General features: G+C 39.5%; 1 protein-coding gene across 6 annotated transcripts in view; it reads left to right on the top strand.

Annotated features, from left to right (window-relative positions):
• Nucleotides 1-19859, top strand: part of LOC132384717 (cytoplasmic dynein 1 intermediate chain 2-like) — an 88924-nt gene that overhangs the window by 51729 nt on the left and 17336 nt on the right. For 2 of the 6 annotated variants that reach the window (XM_059956108.1, XM_059956106.1), the window contains exons 5-11: nt 2428-2487; nt 4875-4999; nt 7687-7782; nt 9482-9644; nt 11016-11115; nt 18282-18407; nt 19578-19724. In XM_059956108.1, the coding sequence (XP_059812091.1) occupies nt 2428-2487; nt 4875-4999; nt 7687-7782; nt 9482-9644; nt 11016-11115; nt 18282-18407; nt 19578-19724 (817 nt within the window). The remainder of the gene's footprint in view (nt 1-2427; nt 2488-4874; nt 5000-7686; nt 7783-9481; nt 9645-11015; nt 11116-18281; nt 18408-19577; nt 19725-19859) is intronic. The other 4 variants (XM_059956109.1, XM_059956107.1, XM_059956111.1 and 1 more) reach the window with 4 other exon arrangements.

The following is a 19859-nucleotide window of genomic DNA, read 5'->3' as shown; positions in this document are numbered from 1 at the left end:
CCTTTTCCCCACCCTAGTTCCTACACAGTTGTACCTGGTGTCTCACCTTGTGCAGATCCCTCATCAATGCTGGCTTAAAATATAGGTAGTGTTGGTCTCTGAACTGGTAGTTGTGAATGTGAAGATTGTGAGTTCCTTCATGTTTATAATTTCTTTACTGACTGGGAAGATTCCAGATCTTGGGCACCTGAAAGAAGACGAGCAAATAGTCTGCCTTTCTTGTGTCCCCTTTTTTCAAGAAAAAAAAATTCTATGCATTCTGTTGTCTTGTGTTCGCAGTAAATGATGATTTGAATTAAAAAGAGGGACTACTGGAAATAATTTGCAGGTTAGACAACATCTATGGAGAGAGAAAAATAATTAATGTTTCAGGATAATCTTACAAGAAAGCCTGAAACTACTCTGAATGTTCCATTCTCTACAGATGATGTTTCAGATGATGTTTGACCTGCTGAGTGTTATCAGGCATGTTGTTTTTAGGTCAGATTTGCAGCAGCTGCAGTTTTATTGTTTTTTTGATTAATCTGACTTTCATGGAATGAATAAAACTAAAAGATCAAGTGAATTAATGAATATATTTATTCCAAACTGAATCAAAGAATTGATCGTGCCAGTGATTTTACTTTAATAGTGCTTATATCCTTATTCCCCAAAATTCAAGTATTCCTCTCTGAAATTTCTCCCACCAATATGAATGTATATTCAGTAATGTTACTTAGATTATAACAACGATAATCCCATGAATTGCCTTAATGTGTTTGCTTTGTTGAAGCTTTTAAAACAACATTGTTTTTGATCATTAATAATACTAGATAATTTAGTGATTCCTGCATATTTGCAATCAATAGGATGTGACTAGAAGAAGCTGAGTTCAACTGCTGCCATGTTAATTGTTGAGCGATTTTTGGGTTTAGCACATTTACATTTAGAAAATGACTACTCAGCCACCAATCTTCAAATCTGAATGTAAATTGTAGATTTAATTTAAATAAACAATAGGTTCCTAAAAGCCCTGAATCACAGACCAGATAATGCTGATTAAAACACACACAATTTCCAGCATCTGTAGATTTTCTCATCTTAATACTGATTTAAATTCATTTAGATGTATATAGCATGGGTGCAAATCAGAAGGTTTAAAGTTTGTGTGTAGTTTCAAAGAAAGCACTGAAAATATGGAATTGTCCTTTGATGTTTAGAGCCCTACATTGGGCCAGTGCAACCTTTCCACTAAAAGCATCTCCATATGATGCCTGCTGTATCTTGTTTCGTTAAATAAAGAAGTTGCTTCGTATCTGCCAGTACTTTTCTCAGTGACTTCATTCACACAACAACATTAACTTGCATGTAGATGGACTAGAAATTCAGCCTTCCACCCCTTGCTCGTCTGATCTACTCAAGAGTTCAATCCTACGATACAGACTAATGTTCGAGTGATAATATGTGGAATCACTTGCCCACATCCCTAAGATAAACTATCAGTTTAAAAATAGAGAAACTATTTCTAAGAAAGCAGTTCATCAGAGTTGGTGATGACTTGTTTACCCTCCAAATCTGATGTGGCTGGTGAGGCTAGTGCAGAATCTGCAGACTAAGAGATGGTGCACCCCTTCCACCATTTATGCAAGAGTGTATGTGGTTCCTAGTGATTGGACTCTGTTCTCAGTATCGTCCTGGATGCTCCTTCTCCAATCACATAAATGTCACACATTTTCAAGGAGGCTTAGAGAACATTTTTGAATTGTTTCTTCAGCCCACCTGGTACTTTCTTGCTGTGGTGGAGTCCAAAATATTGTCTGTTTTGGAAGTCTGATATAGCACTTGTCCATTGGATCAGTTTGAATGTTACTAGGGCTTCGATGCTGGGGACGCTGTCACAAGAAAGAATATTGATAGTGACTTGTTGATACTTGCAAGAGATTTGGAAATTTTCTGAAGACAGCATAGAGATGGTATCTCGAGTGCTTTGAGATGTCTGTTATAGGTAGTCCAAAGCAAAGCAGGCAGTAATCACTCTTTCCAGTAGCATTGTATAGGTTTGAGGTCTTGATCTTCAAACATACTTTTCCTCAGGTGCCTAAAGGCTATGCTCACACACTGGAGGCAATGGTGAATTCCACCTATTTTTCCTGTGTTAAAGTTAGCTCCTGAGATGTAGAATATATCTCACCCCCAGTTTAGTCAAGAAGCATAAAAATCAATTAATCAAAATATCACCAAATAGCATTAACTGGCTCTATTGGTAAGAATATTTGTATCACATTGGTATTGGAGCTGGCTATAGTCATTCGTGTATGTTTCTAAATCTACAAAAGTCAGACCGGGCTGGATTATTTTTCCACTATACAATTGTGTAGTTTTATTTACTATGAATGAAACTAACCTATCACTTTTCTACTTTATGGTTTATTCTGCTAACTTCATCAGGACGCTGCAGTGGGATACAGATCTATCTGTGCTTCAACTTCAGACTGATTCTGAAATGCGGTACCTATCCTCTACTCCATTCTACTGCTAACTATAATACTTGACTTACTGGCCAAATTTTTGAAAAAGGCTCATTAACATGAGCTAATGGTAAAATTGCTTCATGTTTCTTGGGAGTTGAAACATTAGTTCATTAATGTTCATTAATGATGTTTTTTAGTAAAAAGTAGAATTTTTTTAAGGGTTATATTTCAGAGATCTTTAGTGATCTTACAATTAGCAAAGGCATTTAATACTGAGAAATGGAAGGAACATCATTAAAAAAAGCAGGTTAAGAAGAAGATATAGTTGAAATAGTTGCCAAACACTAGAAATGTGCTTATGGAACAAAGCTAATAGAAGGGTTGGAATGAACAGTGCGCTCTTAATACCAATTTTGTAAAGTACTATTGATTCTGCAGGTCACTTAGTCTTTCAAGTTGTGTTTGACAAATTAATTAAGTGACCAAGGATAAGGAAATAGTTCAAGAAGAAATTAAGCAATGTAATTTCAGATTTCATATCATTTGAGATCCACCTACCTGTCATGTGCATTTAATAGTTCTTTAGAAACCATGCACAATAGAAACAAAGTGCTTAATACTTGACGTGAAGCTCAACAGTATTAAGGATAATTCCCAATTTATAAAAATTTTGTTTGTGTGTCATATATTAAATGAAGTATTATCTTTGATAGATACCTTTTATCATCCGTGCTCTGTGGGTGATGTAACAGGAACCCTGAACTTAACGATGCATTAAGCATTCTGGTATCTAAAGTGAAACATTTTGTATTAGATATTATTGAACTGATGTGATTGTAATATGTGGGTATTCAAATGAAATTTTAATTGCTTCACCTCCTCCCTCTATATATATATATATATATATATATATATATATACACACACACACACACACACACACACACACACACACACACACACACACACACACACATATTGGTCTTAGCAAGCTAATTGCCAATTAGGCTTAACTCTTAATTTATTCATCTTTAATAAATATGCAAGTGGAGAAGAAACATTTTGGGAATTAAGTATGTATAATGTGCTTTGTCTCACACCCAAACAATTCTGTGGCCAATCTCTCAGTATATGTAGTCCTTATTTATTCATTCATTTTTAAATTATCCTTTAACTTAAGTTGGAGAATCTGTTCTGCCCCTGTAAGTGAAACTATGAAATCAATGGAAGTTAAAATTGGCAAGTCTATGACAGCTGGGCAATTAATCTCCAAGTATCTACAGCCCAAGCTGTAAAGTGGACAATTGCATCCTGTAATCTGAGCGTGTCTATACAATTGTGGTACCCACGGATATTTTTATAGCATGCTGAGATTCTCCAAAATTTTGATTCTTGCACAAGAGTATCTCTGTCGTCTTCTTGGCAAAAAAATCAGTTTATCAATCTTCACAATGCCCCATCCTTGCTACTTTTTACATTTAAATCTTATTTCTTAAGTACGACAAATAAAACAGCCACTTATAATTGGCAAAATATCATACAAATGCTAGTCTGTCTTTTGGTGGAGGATAAGTGGAGAAATTGGAAGTTATTTTTATTTAAAGTGCAGCTTGTACTTAAGATAATGCTAAACATTTTCAAAAATAATTATTGTTTAAGTATTTACTTCTGGTTTAATTATGTACTTTCTACAACAAAGTATTCTGCATTTAATAACCATATAACAATTACAGCACGGAAACAGGCCATCTCAGCCCTTCTAGTCCATGCCGAACGCTTACTCTCACCTAGTCCCACCAACCTGCACATAACCCTCTATTCCTTTCCTGTCCATATACCTATCCAATTTTACTTTAAATGACAAATTTAATCTGTGTGCTTATTGGTTGTTCAGTGCATGTTTTATATATTGGGACAAATTAGATCACCAATAGTTGACAAGCAATACTTTGTAGCACTGTATATCTGGAACCTCCTTTATTTGCCAAAATGAAGAAGGCACTGGTGGATAATGAAAATTGGTGAGTAATTCACAGACAGATTCTCTATGTATGTGTGTATAATAAAGCAATATTCTCTTGGCACAAATGAAGACACTGGCAATGAAAATTTTTAAAACTGATACTGATACATTTATGTAATAAATACAGAAAATGTTAGAAAAAGTAGGTCACGCATCATCATGTATACTGTTATGTAGTTGCATTTACTGATGAAATGTAATTTTAAAGAAAAAACTTGTCATACAATGGGATGGGATCTTGTACTGTTTTCTGCCCTGTGATAATTCTGGCAGATATCAAGTGTTTGGATGCTGGAGGTTCCATATACATGGCTACAGAAGCTTAGCAGTCTTAAAGGTTGAATATTGTTTTGTTACTAATTTCACCACAGTGATTTTTTAATTTATCAACTCCTACATAGACATCGCCTGCAAAAGCTAGGAGTAGCCAGAGTTACCCATGTGGATATCGCACCTTGTGAACGCCTTGCTCACAGTAAGGAAACACAGACACCAGTGGTTGCTAAACCGGATGAAGGTGGGCAAGGTCTAACCATGTTCCAATAATTTTTCTTACCATCCAGTGATACAGTATGAATTCAAACCTCCCTGAAGAATTTAAATTCAAAAAAATCTATGACCAAGCCATTCCTGAGCTGCACTTGTGAATTTCTTAGCATTCAGCATAGTGGCAGCTGTAAGCTATTGGATAACTGCTTTAATAGCCAGAAATAGTGCATAGTCCAAGGATCTGATAGAAAGGGCTTTTCAAATAATTTACCATGCGTGAACTTGGGTAGATTATGTTCAACCTAAGGAAGGCAAATGCAATGCATACATTTCCAGAGGGCTAGAATATAAAAGCAAGGATGTAATGCTGAGGCTTTATAAGGCATTGGTCAGTCTACATTTGGAGTATTGTGAGCAGCTTTGGGTCCCATATTTAAGAAAGGATGTACAGGCCTTGGAGAGGGTCCAGAGGAGATTTGAGAATGATCCCAGGTATGAAAGGGTTAACAAATGAGGAACAATTGATGGCTCTGGGTCTATACTCGCTGGAGTTTGGAAGAATGGGGAGTGGGGGGAGATCTCATTGAAGCCTTCTGAGTATTGAAAGGCCTAGGTAGAGTATTCATGGAGAGGGAGTGTGACAGTCTAAGACCAGAGGGCACAGCCTCAGAATAGAAGGATGCCCCTTTCGAACAGAGATGAGGTATCTCTTTAGCCAGAGGGTGGCGAATCTGTGTAATTCATTGCCACAGACAGCTATGGAAGCCAAATCATTGGGTAAGATTTAAAGTGGAGATTAATAGTTTCTTGATTAGTAAGGGCATCAAAGGTTACAGGGAGAAGGCAGGAAAATGGGGTTCAGAAGGAAAATACAAACCCCATTTCCAGAAAAGTTGGGATATTTTCCAAAATGCAATAAAAACAAAAATCTGTGATATGTTAATTCACGTGAATCTTTATTTAACTGACAAAAGTACAAAGAAAAGATTTTCAATAGGTTTACTGATCAACTTAATTGTGTTTTGTAAATATACACAAAATTAGAATTTGATGGCTGCAACACACTCAACAAAAGTTGGGACAGAGGCATGTTCACCATTGTGTTACATCACCTTTCCTTTTAAAAACACTTTTTAATCGTTTTGGAACCGAGGATACTAATTGTAATAGATTTACAATTGGAAATTTTGTCCATTCTTGCTTGATATAAGACTTCAGCTGCTCAACAGTCTGTGGTCTCCGTTGTCTGATTCTCCTCTTCATGATGCGCCATACATTTTCAATAGGAGATAGATCTGGACTGGCAGCAGGCCAGTCAAGCACACGCACTCTATGTCTACAAAGCCACGCTGTTGTAGCCCATGCAGAATGTGGTCTGGCATTGTCCTGCTGAAATAAGCATGGAAGTCCCGGGAAGAGACGTCGCCTTGATGGCAACATATGTCTCTCTAAAATCCTAATATACGCCTCAGAGTCAATGGTACCTTCACATACATGCAACTCACCCATGCCGTGGGCACTGATGCACCCCCATACCATCACAAATGCTGGCTTTTGCACCTTTCGCTGATAACAATCAGGATGGTCGTTTTCATCTTTGGCACGGAGAACTCAATGTCCGTTTTTTCTAAAAACTTGCTGAAATGTGGACTCATCTGACCACAGCACATGGTTCCACAGTCTTTCGGTCCATCTGAGATGAGCTCGGGCCCAGAGAACTCGCCAGCATTTCTGCATAGAGTTGATGTATGGCTTCCTCCTTGCATATTACAGTTTCAAGTTGTACTTCTGGATGCAGCAACGGACTGTGTTAAGTGACAATGGTTTTCCGAAGTATGCCCGAGCCCAGGTGGCTATAATTGTCACAATAGCATGACGGTTTCTTAGGCAGTGCCGCCTGAGGGCTCGAAGATCACGCGCATTCAACAGTGGTTTCCAACGTTGCCCTTTATGCACTGAGATGTCTCTGAATTCCCTGAGTCTTTTCATAATATTATGTACTGTAGATGTTGAAAGACCTAAATTCTCTGCAATCTTGTGTTGGGAAATGTTCCTTTTGAACTGACTAACAATTCTCTCACGAATTTTGGCACAAAGGGGTGAGCCACGACCCATCCTTGCTTGCAAAGACTGAGCCTTTGGTGGACACTACTTTTATACCCAGTCATGATACCTCACCTGCTACCAATTTGCCTGCTTAATGTGGAGTCTTCCAAACCAGTGTTACTTGAATATTCTGTGCACTTTTCAATCTTATTTTAACTCTGTCCCAATTTTTGTTGAGTGTGTTGCAGCCATCAAATTCTAAATTTGTGTATATTTACAAAATACAATTAAGTTGGTCAGTAAAACTATTGAAAATCTTTTCTTTGTACTTTTGTCAGTTAAATAAAGGTTCACATGAATTAACATATCACAGATTTTTGTTTTTATTGCATTTTTGAAAATATCCCAACTTTTCTGGAAATGGGGTTTGTAAATCAGCCATAATCATATGGCAAAGCAGATTCAATGGGTTGAATAGCCTAATTCTGCTCCCATGTCTTATGGTCTAGTAGTGTATGTTATTCATTGTTGGCATTTGGGGAAGTGATTTGACTATAATTTGAAGCAATTTGCTGATTTCAAGAGTGTTTACACAGTGGCTAAATCTATACCCTGAAAATTGAAATCTTCACTTTTGATGTGTATTGATTTTCCACTTGGCAAAACTATTTTCTGCAGAAAGACAAGAAACAATGTTTTCTCTGACAACTATAAATGAAGCAGAGACTGAAACACCTGAAGAAACTCAAGAGGAAAGAGAGGAAGGACATCAAGGTAACTGCTCTCATATGTTTGGGATACACTAAAACTACTTGGTCCATTAAACATTTCACTATAATGGACTTGGCTGAAACAAGATTATTCAAGTATCTCGCAGAGTTCTGAAGGATGCTGTTATCCAGTGAATCTTTAGAGATGCTGTTGTGTACTAAGAGATGAAATGTCTCCTCCCTACACATTCATTAGGTTCTGGTTACAGTTTAAATCATGCATCAAAAGTACATTTTTGCTCTGCCCCCATGCTCATTTAATTCTTACACAGATGAAAAAGCAGCACTCAGTTACATTGCAAATGGGGCTATCAGAACTAACAGGAATCCAGGTTGTTATTATTATTAGTGTGTTCAAACCAAAGTCTGAGGTCATTGACAGTAAAAAAAATTGAAAAAGTGTTTCATTCCAGTTAAAGCTCTTCAGCTAAATGCTTTATTTCTCCATCAAATTAGGAGATACTTCTTTAGGCAGAGGGTGGAGAATCTGTGGAATTCATTGCCACAGCTGGCTACTGTAGGGAAGCCAAATCATTGGGTATATTTAAAGCGGATGTCGATAGGTTCTTGATTAGTAAGGGCATCAAATGTTATGGGAGTCTGGATTCATGTAGTTGTGGTTAATTCTTGCACTAGGTCCTTGACTTGTGTTGAAACTTGCTGTGGATTTGATTGTTTATATTGCAGGTACAAAATGTTAGGAGACTTGCTGCTATCTCATCATAGTTGGCATTCCTTTTGTGAAGCTCTGTTTACTCCTAAATTCGAGCCAGTTCTGATGAAAGGACAGGTTATCAACCTGTAATGTTTATCTGGGTTTTGTTACTCACCTTCCTTAATTGGGAGAATGTTGCTTGAACAAGTAAATGCCTGCTGGACATTGTAAATTTAGAGGAATTGTAATACCTCACAGTTCTACCTTTTTTTTCCCTCATTTATCTCACAGTACTTGCACTTTAACCAGACCAATCATTTATATTTAACAAGCATCCACCACCCTCTCAGCTAGCAGTACTACCACCCCTTCACAGATATTCCCTTTGTTCTCCCCATGGATATACCCCATTTCTCTCTCTTCTCTACAATATCAAATACCTTTTGGTTCCTAACTTTTCCCAATTCACAAAAAAAAAGAACGATGAGATGATTTGAAACATTAACTCTGTTTCTCTCTACAAAAGTGTTGCTTGACCTGCTAGGTATTTCCTGCATCTCTGGAGTTTATTTTGCATTTGATTCCTTGGAGCTACATCATTCTGAGTCATAAAGGAGTCTTAGTTTGATCTTATTTAGTGTGCTGTCGTGGGATTAAGCTGATAAGAAATATAATGAAGAAGAGAGAAAAGTTAGAGATCTTCCCTGGGTAATAGTCATCAAGGTGAATGAACTCCAGGGTACAGACTTAAATGTGTATAAGCTGAGTGCATATGCTAATAGATACCATACAGCATGTTGTTTGTTTATATGATCTATCACAAAACTGAAATTGTGCCTTTTTTGTGCTTCCTTACTTTTCTTTCTTACACAGTTGTTTGATGTGAAGGGAGAAAAAGCAGTGGTTGAACTATATATGGATGGCAAGGTATTTGGTGTGGGAGATTAAAGAAAGGGAAAGAAAAAGAAAAGTATTAATGCTTATGTATATATAAATAATTGCATTGCAGCCATTTCAGCTTAATTGCCGTGTTAAATTTTCTTTCTAGTGAATCGGCATGAACTAACAGAGGATGAAAAGGAAAAAATTCTTCAATCAGATTCATTTCGGTCCTTCTTTGATCACAGCTCTAAGGTGATTGAGCAAGCTCTGACTGAACATGTTGACATCTTTTTTGACTACAGTGGACGCAACCTCGATGATAAAGAAGGGTGTGTAATGGCTTCCTTGTTAGACAATTGTTTTACAGTTGAATAGAGTCTATGGTGCAAAACCAGGGCATTCAGTCCAATGCCCTTTCCAATGTTTGAAGCAAAATTAAGTGTAAAGACTGGAAATTTGAAACAAAATGAGAAAATATTGGAAACACTCAGCAGATCAGAACCCATTAGTGGGGAGAGAAACATGTCTTGGATTAGTGGCCCTTCGTCAGAACTAGAAAAGTGAGAAAGCAAGTGAACTGTTAAATCTGTTTCTCTCTCCAAGGACACTGCTTGACCTGCTGAGTAGCTTCACTATATTTCCACATAAATCTGCGTTAATTGTCTCAACTCAGTGTCCCACAATCCTACCTCATTCTGAGTAAAGAAATTGCTCCTAAATTCCCTATTGGATTAATTGGTGATTTATGTTCATGCCCTTTGTTTTAGGCTCTCCTACAAGTGAATATAAGAAACAGGAGCAGGAGTAAGCCATTTGGCTCAAGAGTCTGCTCACCATTCAGTAAGAACATGCCTGGTCTAGGGCCTCAAATTACTTTTTTTATCTGATCCCCAAATGCATTACAGTTGAGTATTTTTTCTCTACATATGATCAATTAAACCTCTTCAATATCATTAATGCACTCTCAGGTCATCCCTCAGCTTCTCTTTTACAAAAAAAAATCCTTGGCCTGTTTAATATTTCCTGATGGTTATAATTTTCAGTTCTGGCATCACCCCATTTGGAACCTTCTTCACTCTCTCTATACCCTTTTTGAAATATAAATATATAAACTCTGTACAGTACTCTGTGCTCTAAATTAGCACCTATACAAGCTTAACATAACACTTCTGGTTTCTAATTCCTTCCCTTTAAAAATGAAGTGCAGATTTGCATAGTTACAATTATGAATTTGTTCTTCTCATTCGCTCTGACCTTTATCCTACCTGGTCTCTTAATTTCAAAATACTAGATGGCTCTTTTATTCTTAATGTCAAAGTGCACCATCTCATGTTTGTTTATATTGAAGTTCCTCTAGCAAGACTGTCTTTCTGCATTGCACTGAGTTCAAGCAGCTCAGACTTGTCTCTGTACTGCATTCACCTCAAGTTCCTTGGTCTTGGATAATCTTTCTGAAATTGTTTCATTGGATACATGCTGTACACATGTAAAAGGGTCCTCTAAATAGCAACCACTTTAAAACATTCTCCATGCTGTCAAGACCAATATTTACTGGCCATACAGTTAACCTTGGTGGTGGTGCAAAAAAAATGCCACTTCTTTCTGGCAGACCAGTATGGTGACTACATTGTGCTCTACAAATGCATTTTCTAGTGAGTTGATGTTCTATGTTTTTAATATTTTATAAAATGGCTTTCCAGAGAGGTTCAAGCGGGAGCCAAGCTGTCTCTGAACAGGCAGTTTTATGATGAAAATTGGTCAAAGGATCGTGTTGTCACTTGTCTGGATTGGTCACAGCAGGTAATTTATTATTGAATTCATCTTTTGAGATGTAGCTGTCAAGATCAGCATTTATTACCCATTTTTAATTGCCCTTGAGAAGATGGGGGTGAGCTGCAATCCTTCTGGTGAAGGTGCTCCCACAGTACTGTTTAGGGGGAGTTCCAGAGTTTGGACCCAGTGACAATGAAGAAACAATGATAGATTTCTAAGTCAGTGGAGTGTGTAACTCAGAAAACCTGCAGGTGGTCGTATTCCCGTAAGCCTGCTGCTTTTGCTCATTTTGCTGGTAGATGTAGCAGGTATAATAGTCAACAAGGATGAATTAACCAAGATTGAAAGGAAGCTATGCTAACTAATTAAGAGACATAGCCCAGAAACAGTCCACTGTCCTTGCAGGCTTCAAGGCAGCCATCATCATTCTGGTGCCCAAGAGGGGGACCATAACAGGCTTAAACAATTACTCTTCAGTGGCACTGACCTCAACAATCATGAAGTGCTTTGAGCGGCTGGTAATGGATCATATAAAATTCCAACTTCCAGCTACACTGACACCTTTTCAGTTCACCAATGCTCAAACCAGTGTACTGATGATACCATAGCCTCAGCCCTCCACTCTGTCCTGTCCAACCTAGAAAACGATGCTTATACACCAGGATGTTGTTCATTGACTTCAACTTGGCATTTAACATGAGCATCTCTCAGAGGCTGGTGGGCGATCTAACCTGGACCCACAACACTTCTTTACTAGTTAAGAAGGCACAGCAGCATTCACACTTTCTGAGGAGATTGAGGTGTACAAGGCTTCCCGCCCCTATTCTAACAGCTTTCTACAGGAGCACCATTGATAGTGTCCTATCTGGCTACATCGTTCTGTGGTACAGAAGATGCTAGGCATTTAACCACTGGACCCTACATAGGATAATAAAAATGGCTGAGAGGATCACCAAGGACTCCCTCCCCTCCCCCTCCCACTTGTGACATTTACCAGGAGCATTGTCGAGGATCCCTACCACCCATCCTACTTTGACCCACTACTGTCAGGAAGGAACTACAGGAGCATCAAGACTAGGACAGCCAGACTGGGTAACAGCTTCTTCGCCCAGCCTGTGAGACTAATGAATACACTGCCATCACTAGGACAGTGAGCTGTTTACTGTTTACCTGTGTTACACACTTCACATGCATTTTGAATTATATTAACTCATTTGTGGTAATATATAGTTTTATGTGCTGTGTGTGATATATGTTGTGTGGGTGCACTGTTGTCCAGAGGAATGTTGTTTCATTTCATTGTATATATGTACAGTTAGATTACAATATACTTGAACTTGGCCCACTGAGTCCAAGCTGAATATCAAGTACCAATCCATATCAGTCCCTTTTACCACTGGCTGATCAGTAGGTCCATAGTTTACTGCTCCTTAGTAATGCAAGTACTTGTCTAGATAGTTAAATGTGGTGAGAGTTTCTGCTTCCACCATGTCAGGGAATATGTTCCAGATACCAACCACCCCTCTGTGGGAGAAAGTATCTTCTTCGTATGCCCCGTAAAACCTCTTATCCCTTACCATTAACATATCACCTCTGGTTATAGATACCTCTACTATGGGGAATTGTTTGTTCCACTCCCACCAAGGAAGAGGCTATACAGCATCTGTGCCAGGACTGCTACACTCAAAAACAGTTAGTTCCCTCAAACTGTCCACACTTACACCCATTAACCCACCCCTCCACTGAGCATCACTATGTATATAGTTCAGTAGTTCCATTTAATATCAGAGAATGTACACAATATACAGCCTGAAATTCTTGTTCTTTGCAGACATCCATAAAAACAGAATAGTCCTCCAAAGAATGAGTGAGTAAAAACATTAGAGCCCCAAAACCCCCCCCACTCCCCCTCCTACACACAAGCAACAGCAAAGCAACAACCCTCTCGTACCTCACCCACTTATATCAGCAAAAGAGCATCAGCACCCTCTACCCACCAAGCAAACAATAGCAAAGCCCCCAAGAAAGACCACAATCTGTAGTACAACAAAAACTATTCGTTTTCCTGACAATTTGACATACCACAGGCTCTCCCTCTCCCGAATAAAGGGATAGAGAGGTGTCAAACAGTGAGAGACAAGGCCAACAAGACAAAAAGAACACTTGCTGATTTACGGTGATAGACAAGGCCAACAAGACAAAAAGAACACTTGCTGATTTACGGTGATAAAGTCAGCAACAAACTCTCCCCCACCAACGAGAGAAAGAGAGAGCAATCCGAGTACAGAAATCCCAACAGCTGATCCGTTGTTCCCAATATTCCATTTTTTCCCACAATGTTTCAGTTGGCAGCACCGGCATAGAATCAGCTCTTATCCAGGATTGCAAAGCCTCAGAGCATTGAAGGCGAGCTTGTTCTCTAGGCCACATCCTTGAGATATCGAAAAACAGCCAGCTGGTGAACCCTGGGAGTGCGTCCCATCACCACAAAGAGCCACAGTTTGAGTGTAGCTCCAGTTCAGGGACTTCAACAGAACCCCATCCACCTTGAAAAGGGAAAAGAGAGACATTAAAGGTAGAAATTAAGCCGTTTCTACAGATGAGCTCAAAGAAGTTGCTGTCTAACTCCATTGTAGCTTTGCTCACATCTGTATATAATAGTTACTTGTACATTGTGTTTTATAGAATTACTTTTATATTTATATTTATTGCGCTCTTTATGCTTATTGTGTATTTTAAGCTGCATCGGATCTGAAGTGACAATCATTTCATTCTCCTTTACACTCATGTTCTGAAGAATGATAATAAACAATCTTGAATCTTTATGACTGTCAATCCTAATAATGCTCTTCATAATTTTGTCTACCTCTATTAGGTCCCCCCTTACCCCATCAACCAACCCAACTCCAAGGAAAACTCCCTGTATCATCAAAGTCCCCACCTTCCAGGGCATGCTCTCTTCTCACTACTACTATTGGGCTGGAGGTACATAAGCCTTAGGTCCCGCACCACCAGGTTCAGGAACAGTTATAACCCTGCAACCATCAGGCTCCTGAACCAGTGTGGATAACTTCACTCACCTCAACACTAAAATGATTCCACAACCACAGACTCACTTTCCAGGACTCATGCTCTCAGTATTATTTTTATTTACACAGGTTGTCTTCTTTTGCACATTCATTGTTTGTCCCTCTTTGTTTATGTATAGTTCTTTTTTTTATAAATTCTATTGTATTTTTTCATGTAAGTGTCTGCAAGAAAATGAATATCAAGGTAGTATATGGTAACATATATGTACTTTGATAATGAATTTACTTTGAACTTTGAACATAATACTACAGCTATGGCCTAACCAAAGTTTTATAAAGTAGTACCGTAATGGAACATTATCTTCAAATGGTTGGGTAAAAAGCATATTAAAGTTGCAACTGTGTGCTGATGAATTAATTTCATAAAATGCTTGAAGGCCGCTTTTCCAGACAGAAGAGCAGAATGAAAAACATTAAATGCGTAAATAATGTTTTCAAGACTATCACACATTGACCATCAAGGACATTTTTACCTCAATTTTTATCCCCGTATTGCCTTTTTAGTTAAGTTCTGTTGTTCCTTAAAAACTTCCCAATCATCTGTCCTCCCACTCACCTTAGCTCTGTCATATTTCCTTTTTTTTAATGCTATGCAATCTCTGACTTCCTTTGTCAACCACTGTGGCCCCTTTCCCCCCTTTGAATCCTTCCTTCTCCGGGGGATGAACTGATTTAGCACCTTGTACATTATTCCCAAGAATACCTGCCATTGCTGTTCCACTGTCTTTTCTGCTAGGATATCTGTCCAGTTGATGCACCATCAATAACTCACACTGAGACGTAAGGCGAGATATCGGCTTTTATTGACTGGAAGAAGGAACCAGGAGTGAGTGTCTATCATACAATGTCCTGGAGACTGAGGCCGAGCGTCAGGCCTCAGATCGCCTTTATACAGGGGCCTGTGGGAGGAGCCACAGGAGCAGTCAGCAGGGGGCGTGTCCAGACAGGCACATAGTTCACCACACCAGTCAACTTTGGCCAGCTCCTCCCTCATGGCTCCGTAGTTTCCCCTGTTCAACTGCAACACTGACACCTCCAAGCTGCCCTTATCCTTCTCAAATTGCAGATAAAAACTTATCATATTATGATCACTACCTTCTAATGGCTCCTTTACTTCAAGATCGCTTATCAAATCCTGTTCATTACATAACGCTAAATCCAGAATAGCCTTGTCCCTGGTCGGCTCTTGTACAAGCTGTTCCAAGAATGCATCCCGTAGGCACTCTACAAACTCCCTATCCTGTGGTCCAGCACCAACCTTTCTCCCAGTTCACATGCATGTTGAAATCCCCCATAACTACTGCGACATTACCTTTGCCACATGCCAATGTTAACTCCCTATTCAACTTGCACCCAATATCCATGCTATTGTTTGGTGGCCTGTAGACAACACCCATTAGGGTCCTTTTGCCCTTACTGTTCCTCAGCTCAATCCACATAGACTCTACTTCCCCTGTTCCCAAGTCACCTCTTGCTAAGGACTGAATCTCATTCCTCACCAACAGGGCCACCCCACCCCCTCTTCCCATATTTCTGTCCCTACGATAGCATGTATACCCTTGTACATTCATTTCCCAGGTCTGATCTCCCTGCAGCCATGTCTCCGTTATCCCAACAACATCATAGTTACCCATTCGCACCTGAGCTTCAAGCTCATCCGCCTTATTTCTGACACTTCGTACATTCAGATAGAGAATTTTTAGCCCATTTCTCCTCTCTCTGTTTGAATCGCTACCTATTGTGCTTAACCCAGCTCCCCGAGCTCCCATCGGGCTATACGCCCCTTGAATTTTGTTGTCCTTCCTAAATTTACTTATTCTTTCTGCACATTTAACTCCATGTTCCGTTAGACTATCCCTCTGTACATGTGTCCTCCTTATCACTTGTTCCGCCTCACCTTTCTCTACTACACACTTAATATTCCGGAACCGTGTGGTCCCCACCTGTCCTTTATTCTTCCTCTCACTATCCTCGCTCACATTCTGGATCCCTGCCCCCTGCAAATTTAGTTTAAACCCCCACCCCCAAGAATGAGCAAGTGCAGCAGGCAGTGAAGAAGGCTAATGGAATGTTGGCCTTTATTACAAAGGGAATTGAGTACAAGAGCAAGGAAATCCTCTTGCATTTGTACAGGGCCCTGGTGAGACCACACCTGGAATATTGTGTACAGTTTTGGTCTCCAGGGTTAAGGAAGGACATCCTGGCTGTGGAGGAAGTGCAGTGTAGATTCACGAGGTTAATTCCTGGGATGTCCGGAATGTCTTACGCAGAGAGGTTAGAGAGACTGGGCTTGTACACGCTGGAATTAAGGAGATTGAGAGGGGATCTGATTGAAACATATAAGATTATTAAGGGATTGGACAAGATAGAGGCAGGAAATATGTTCCAGACGCTGGGAGAGTCCAGTACCAGAGGGCATGGTTTGAGAATAAGGGGTAGGTCATTTAGGACAGAGTTAAGGAAAAACTTCTTCTCCCAGAGAGTTGTGGGGGTGTGGAATGCACTGCCTCAGAAGGTTGTGGAGGCCAATTCTCTGGATGCTTTCAAGAAGGAGCTAGATAGGTATCTTATGGATAGGGGAATCAAGGGATATGGGGACAAGGCAGGAACCGGGTATTGATAGTAGATGATCAGCCATGATCTCAAAATGGCGGTGCAGGCTCGAAGGGCCGAATGGTCTACTTGTACACCTATTGTCTATATATACAGAAAGGTGCTGGAAAAAGGCAAGGAATGCCATGAAATAACCCACCCACCCTGCTCATGGACTGTTTAAACCTCTCCCATCAGGATGGAGGCTATGTGGCATACATGCCTTGACTACCATACTCAAAAACAGTTCCTTTCCCCAACCAGCAAGGCTGGTCAACACCTCCACCCAATACCCACCCCTCCATACCCCCAACCACCATTACTTTATCAATTCCTGTCAGAGTCTTCTTACTTACAGACACACTCCTGTACCAAGGACCTCTTTGTGGCTATACAATCAATCTGAGCATATAAGCTATTTTATGTATTTGTATTTATTGTATTCTTTTTCTTAGTGTGTTTTTTTTAATCTGCTGCATCTGATCCAGGGTAACAATTATTTCCTTCTTTACACTTGTGTACTGGAAATGACACTAAACAATCTTAAATCTAGAATTTGGTACATTTTAACTTATTTAAGTAAAGCTGCTCAATACTGAAAATTGTTGCTCTATTCCTGCAGTATATTTAGGTTGTGACATCTAGCAAGCTTTGAATCTGGTTCTATAATGGCCTTATTAATTTAATTTCCTTACAGTTGTTGTTAGGTAAATGAGGCAAAGTAAACACGGTTTGCAAGATCTTAATAATTGTTGAAGAATGATTCATATTTCAAAATATCCGTTGACTTTCATGTATCTTGATTGTGTAATTGGGATTTTCCTGATAGGTCAGGCCCCAGCTGAGCTCAGACGCCATACTGTAGTGTTACCACGTCCATTCACCTGGTGTACAGCAGCAGGCAAGCCTGAGGCTTGAGGCCTGGTCCTCGCTACAACTGAGGCTACATAGCTGCCTTGCCATCTATCCCTCCACCTGCCACGGTTAATAGGTCTGTGGCAACTTACATCATCACTGGCCAACAGAGTCTTGCAATCACAAGTGAAATGTCCAAGACCATTTCCCACAATTATACTGCACCAACTTTGATGGTTCTGAGTAGAGGGCAGCTACACACTCTGCAGACAGGTCAGCTCCTCTGAACTCAAGCCGGCTCCTTGGATACACTGGCGGGCTCCTCAGATATCTTGACCAGCTCCTTTGACATCTAGGCTGAACCCTTCAATACCTCAGCCAACCCCTTCAACATCCAGCTCCACCACTGACACCAGCCCAGCTACTCCAATCAACGAGCAGCAAGCTCACTGATGGAGTAGCCCTGCAGTGCCTGATGTTCTTGCAGTGGAATTGTCTTGCAATAGTAAAAAACACATTTTACAAAGAAAAATGCACCTTTGGTTGCCTCCGAGAGGCCGCTGCATTCGTATACTCCCACAACTTACCAGAAGTATTTAAGAGCTCCTGTGAAATAAATTGTTTTTACTTTTATTTTCCGCTTTTTTTTTTACACAGTGTCCAGAACTACTGGTTGCATCATATACTAACAATGAAGATGCTTTGAATGAACCTGATGGCGTAGCCCTTATATGGAACATGAAGTTTAAGAAGACCACTCCAGAGTACATCTTTCACTGTCAGGTGTTGTATAATCTGATGTAATCCTTTTACACTCATTTGGTTTACAAATTCTACTATTTCCTAACAGCCAAATGAATTTGTAAAGTCTAACCTGGCATAATGTAAGAAACTGGTATTTTAGCTGTCTCATGATTAACATTATTCTTTTTGTTGTGGGATTAATCTCTTCTAAAATTGCATTTTATAAGATTATTTTTAATGTGCATCTATAATGTGCTGCAATATCTGTCCAAACTCCCAAATTCTCCCAATTTGCCTTTCTAAATCTGAGCACAGCAGACCAATCCATATAGCTGCCACCATTTCCAGTTAGTTACACATTAGTGAGTGCAATTCACATTGACCTCATTGAACTACTCAGTTCCATCTAAAAAGATGTGCAATTCTATGGCACCTTTCACATTCAAAGTGCTTTACACCAAATGAAGTCTTGTTGAAGTGTTACAAGAAATGAGTTGAGACATGGAACCACAAACAAAGAGTAATGGTGGCCAAATAATCTGTTTTGGTGATCTTGATTAAATGTTCTGCATTGGTCACAACTAGATAACTCCTAACTCTTCTATAGAGAGCACCAAAAGCAGCAGACAACATCCACTCTTTAGCTGGGGCACAGGATGTAAGAGCAGGGAGGTTATGCATCAACTTTGTGAAACATTGGTTAGACCACAGCTAGAGTACTATGTGGTTCTGGTCACCACACTATAGGAAGGATGTGACTGCACTGGAGAGGGTGCAGAGGAGGTTCACCAAGTTGTTGCCTGGGATGTAAGGTTTCAGTTATGAGGAGAGAACAGGGGTGAGGGTGAGTTTATTTTCCTTGGAGCTGAGTGGAGTGAGGGGAACCTGACCAATGTATATAAAGTTATGAGAGGCATAGATGATGTGGATATTAAGAAATTTTTCCCTGTGTACAGTTGTCTTAAGACTGGTGGGCATACATGTAGGCTTACAGTAAAATGTATTATAATTCTAAAGTATAGGTAAAATGGTCAGTATAGACACCATGGGCCAAAGGGCCTATTTTTGTGCAATACAATTACATAATTTGGTTTAATGTTCCAGTAAAATGATGCTTGGTGTCAGAATATAAAGATGGAATATCAAGAAACTCTTTTAGTCCATTTTTTATGAGAACGCATGGTCATGTTTAATTGTTTTCTTTTTCAGTCAAAAGTTATGTCTGCCTGCTTCGCACAGTTTCATCCAAACCTGATGGTGGGTGGAACGTATTCTGGTCAGATTGTTCTTTGGGACAATCGCAGTAGCAAGAAGACACCTGTCCAGCGGACTCCACTATCTGCTGCAGCTCACACAGTGAGAATAATCTTTTTGATCCCATTTATTGATAGTTGGCATTCAAACCTTGCATCACAATACATGGATCCAGTGAATGAAATGGCATACATAATAGTGGTAGTATTTGAGAAACACATATAATGAAAGAGTTAA

Source organism: Hypanus sabinus, chromosome X1 (assembly GCF_030144855.1).
Source record: "Hypanus sabinus isolate sHypSab1 chromosome X1, sHypSab1.hap1, whole genome shotgun sequence".
NCBI lineage: Eukaryota > Metazoa > Chordata > Chondrichthyes > Myliobatiformes > Dasyatidae > Hypanus > Hypanus sabinus.
The sequence above is the reverse complement of the archived record's forward strand: the minus strand, read 5'-3'. Positions and strand labels throughout refer to the sequence as shown.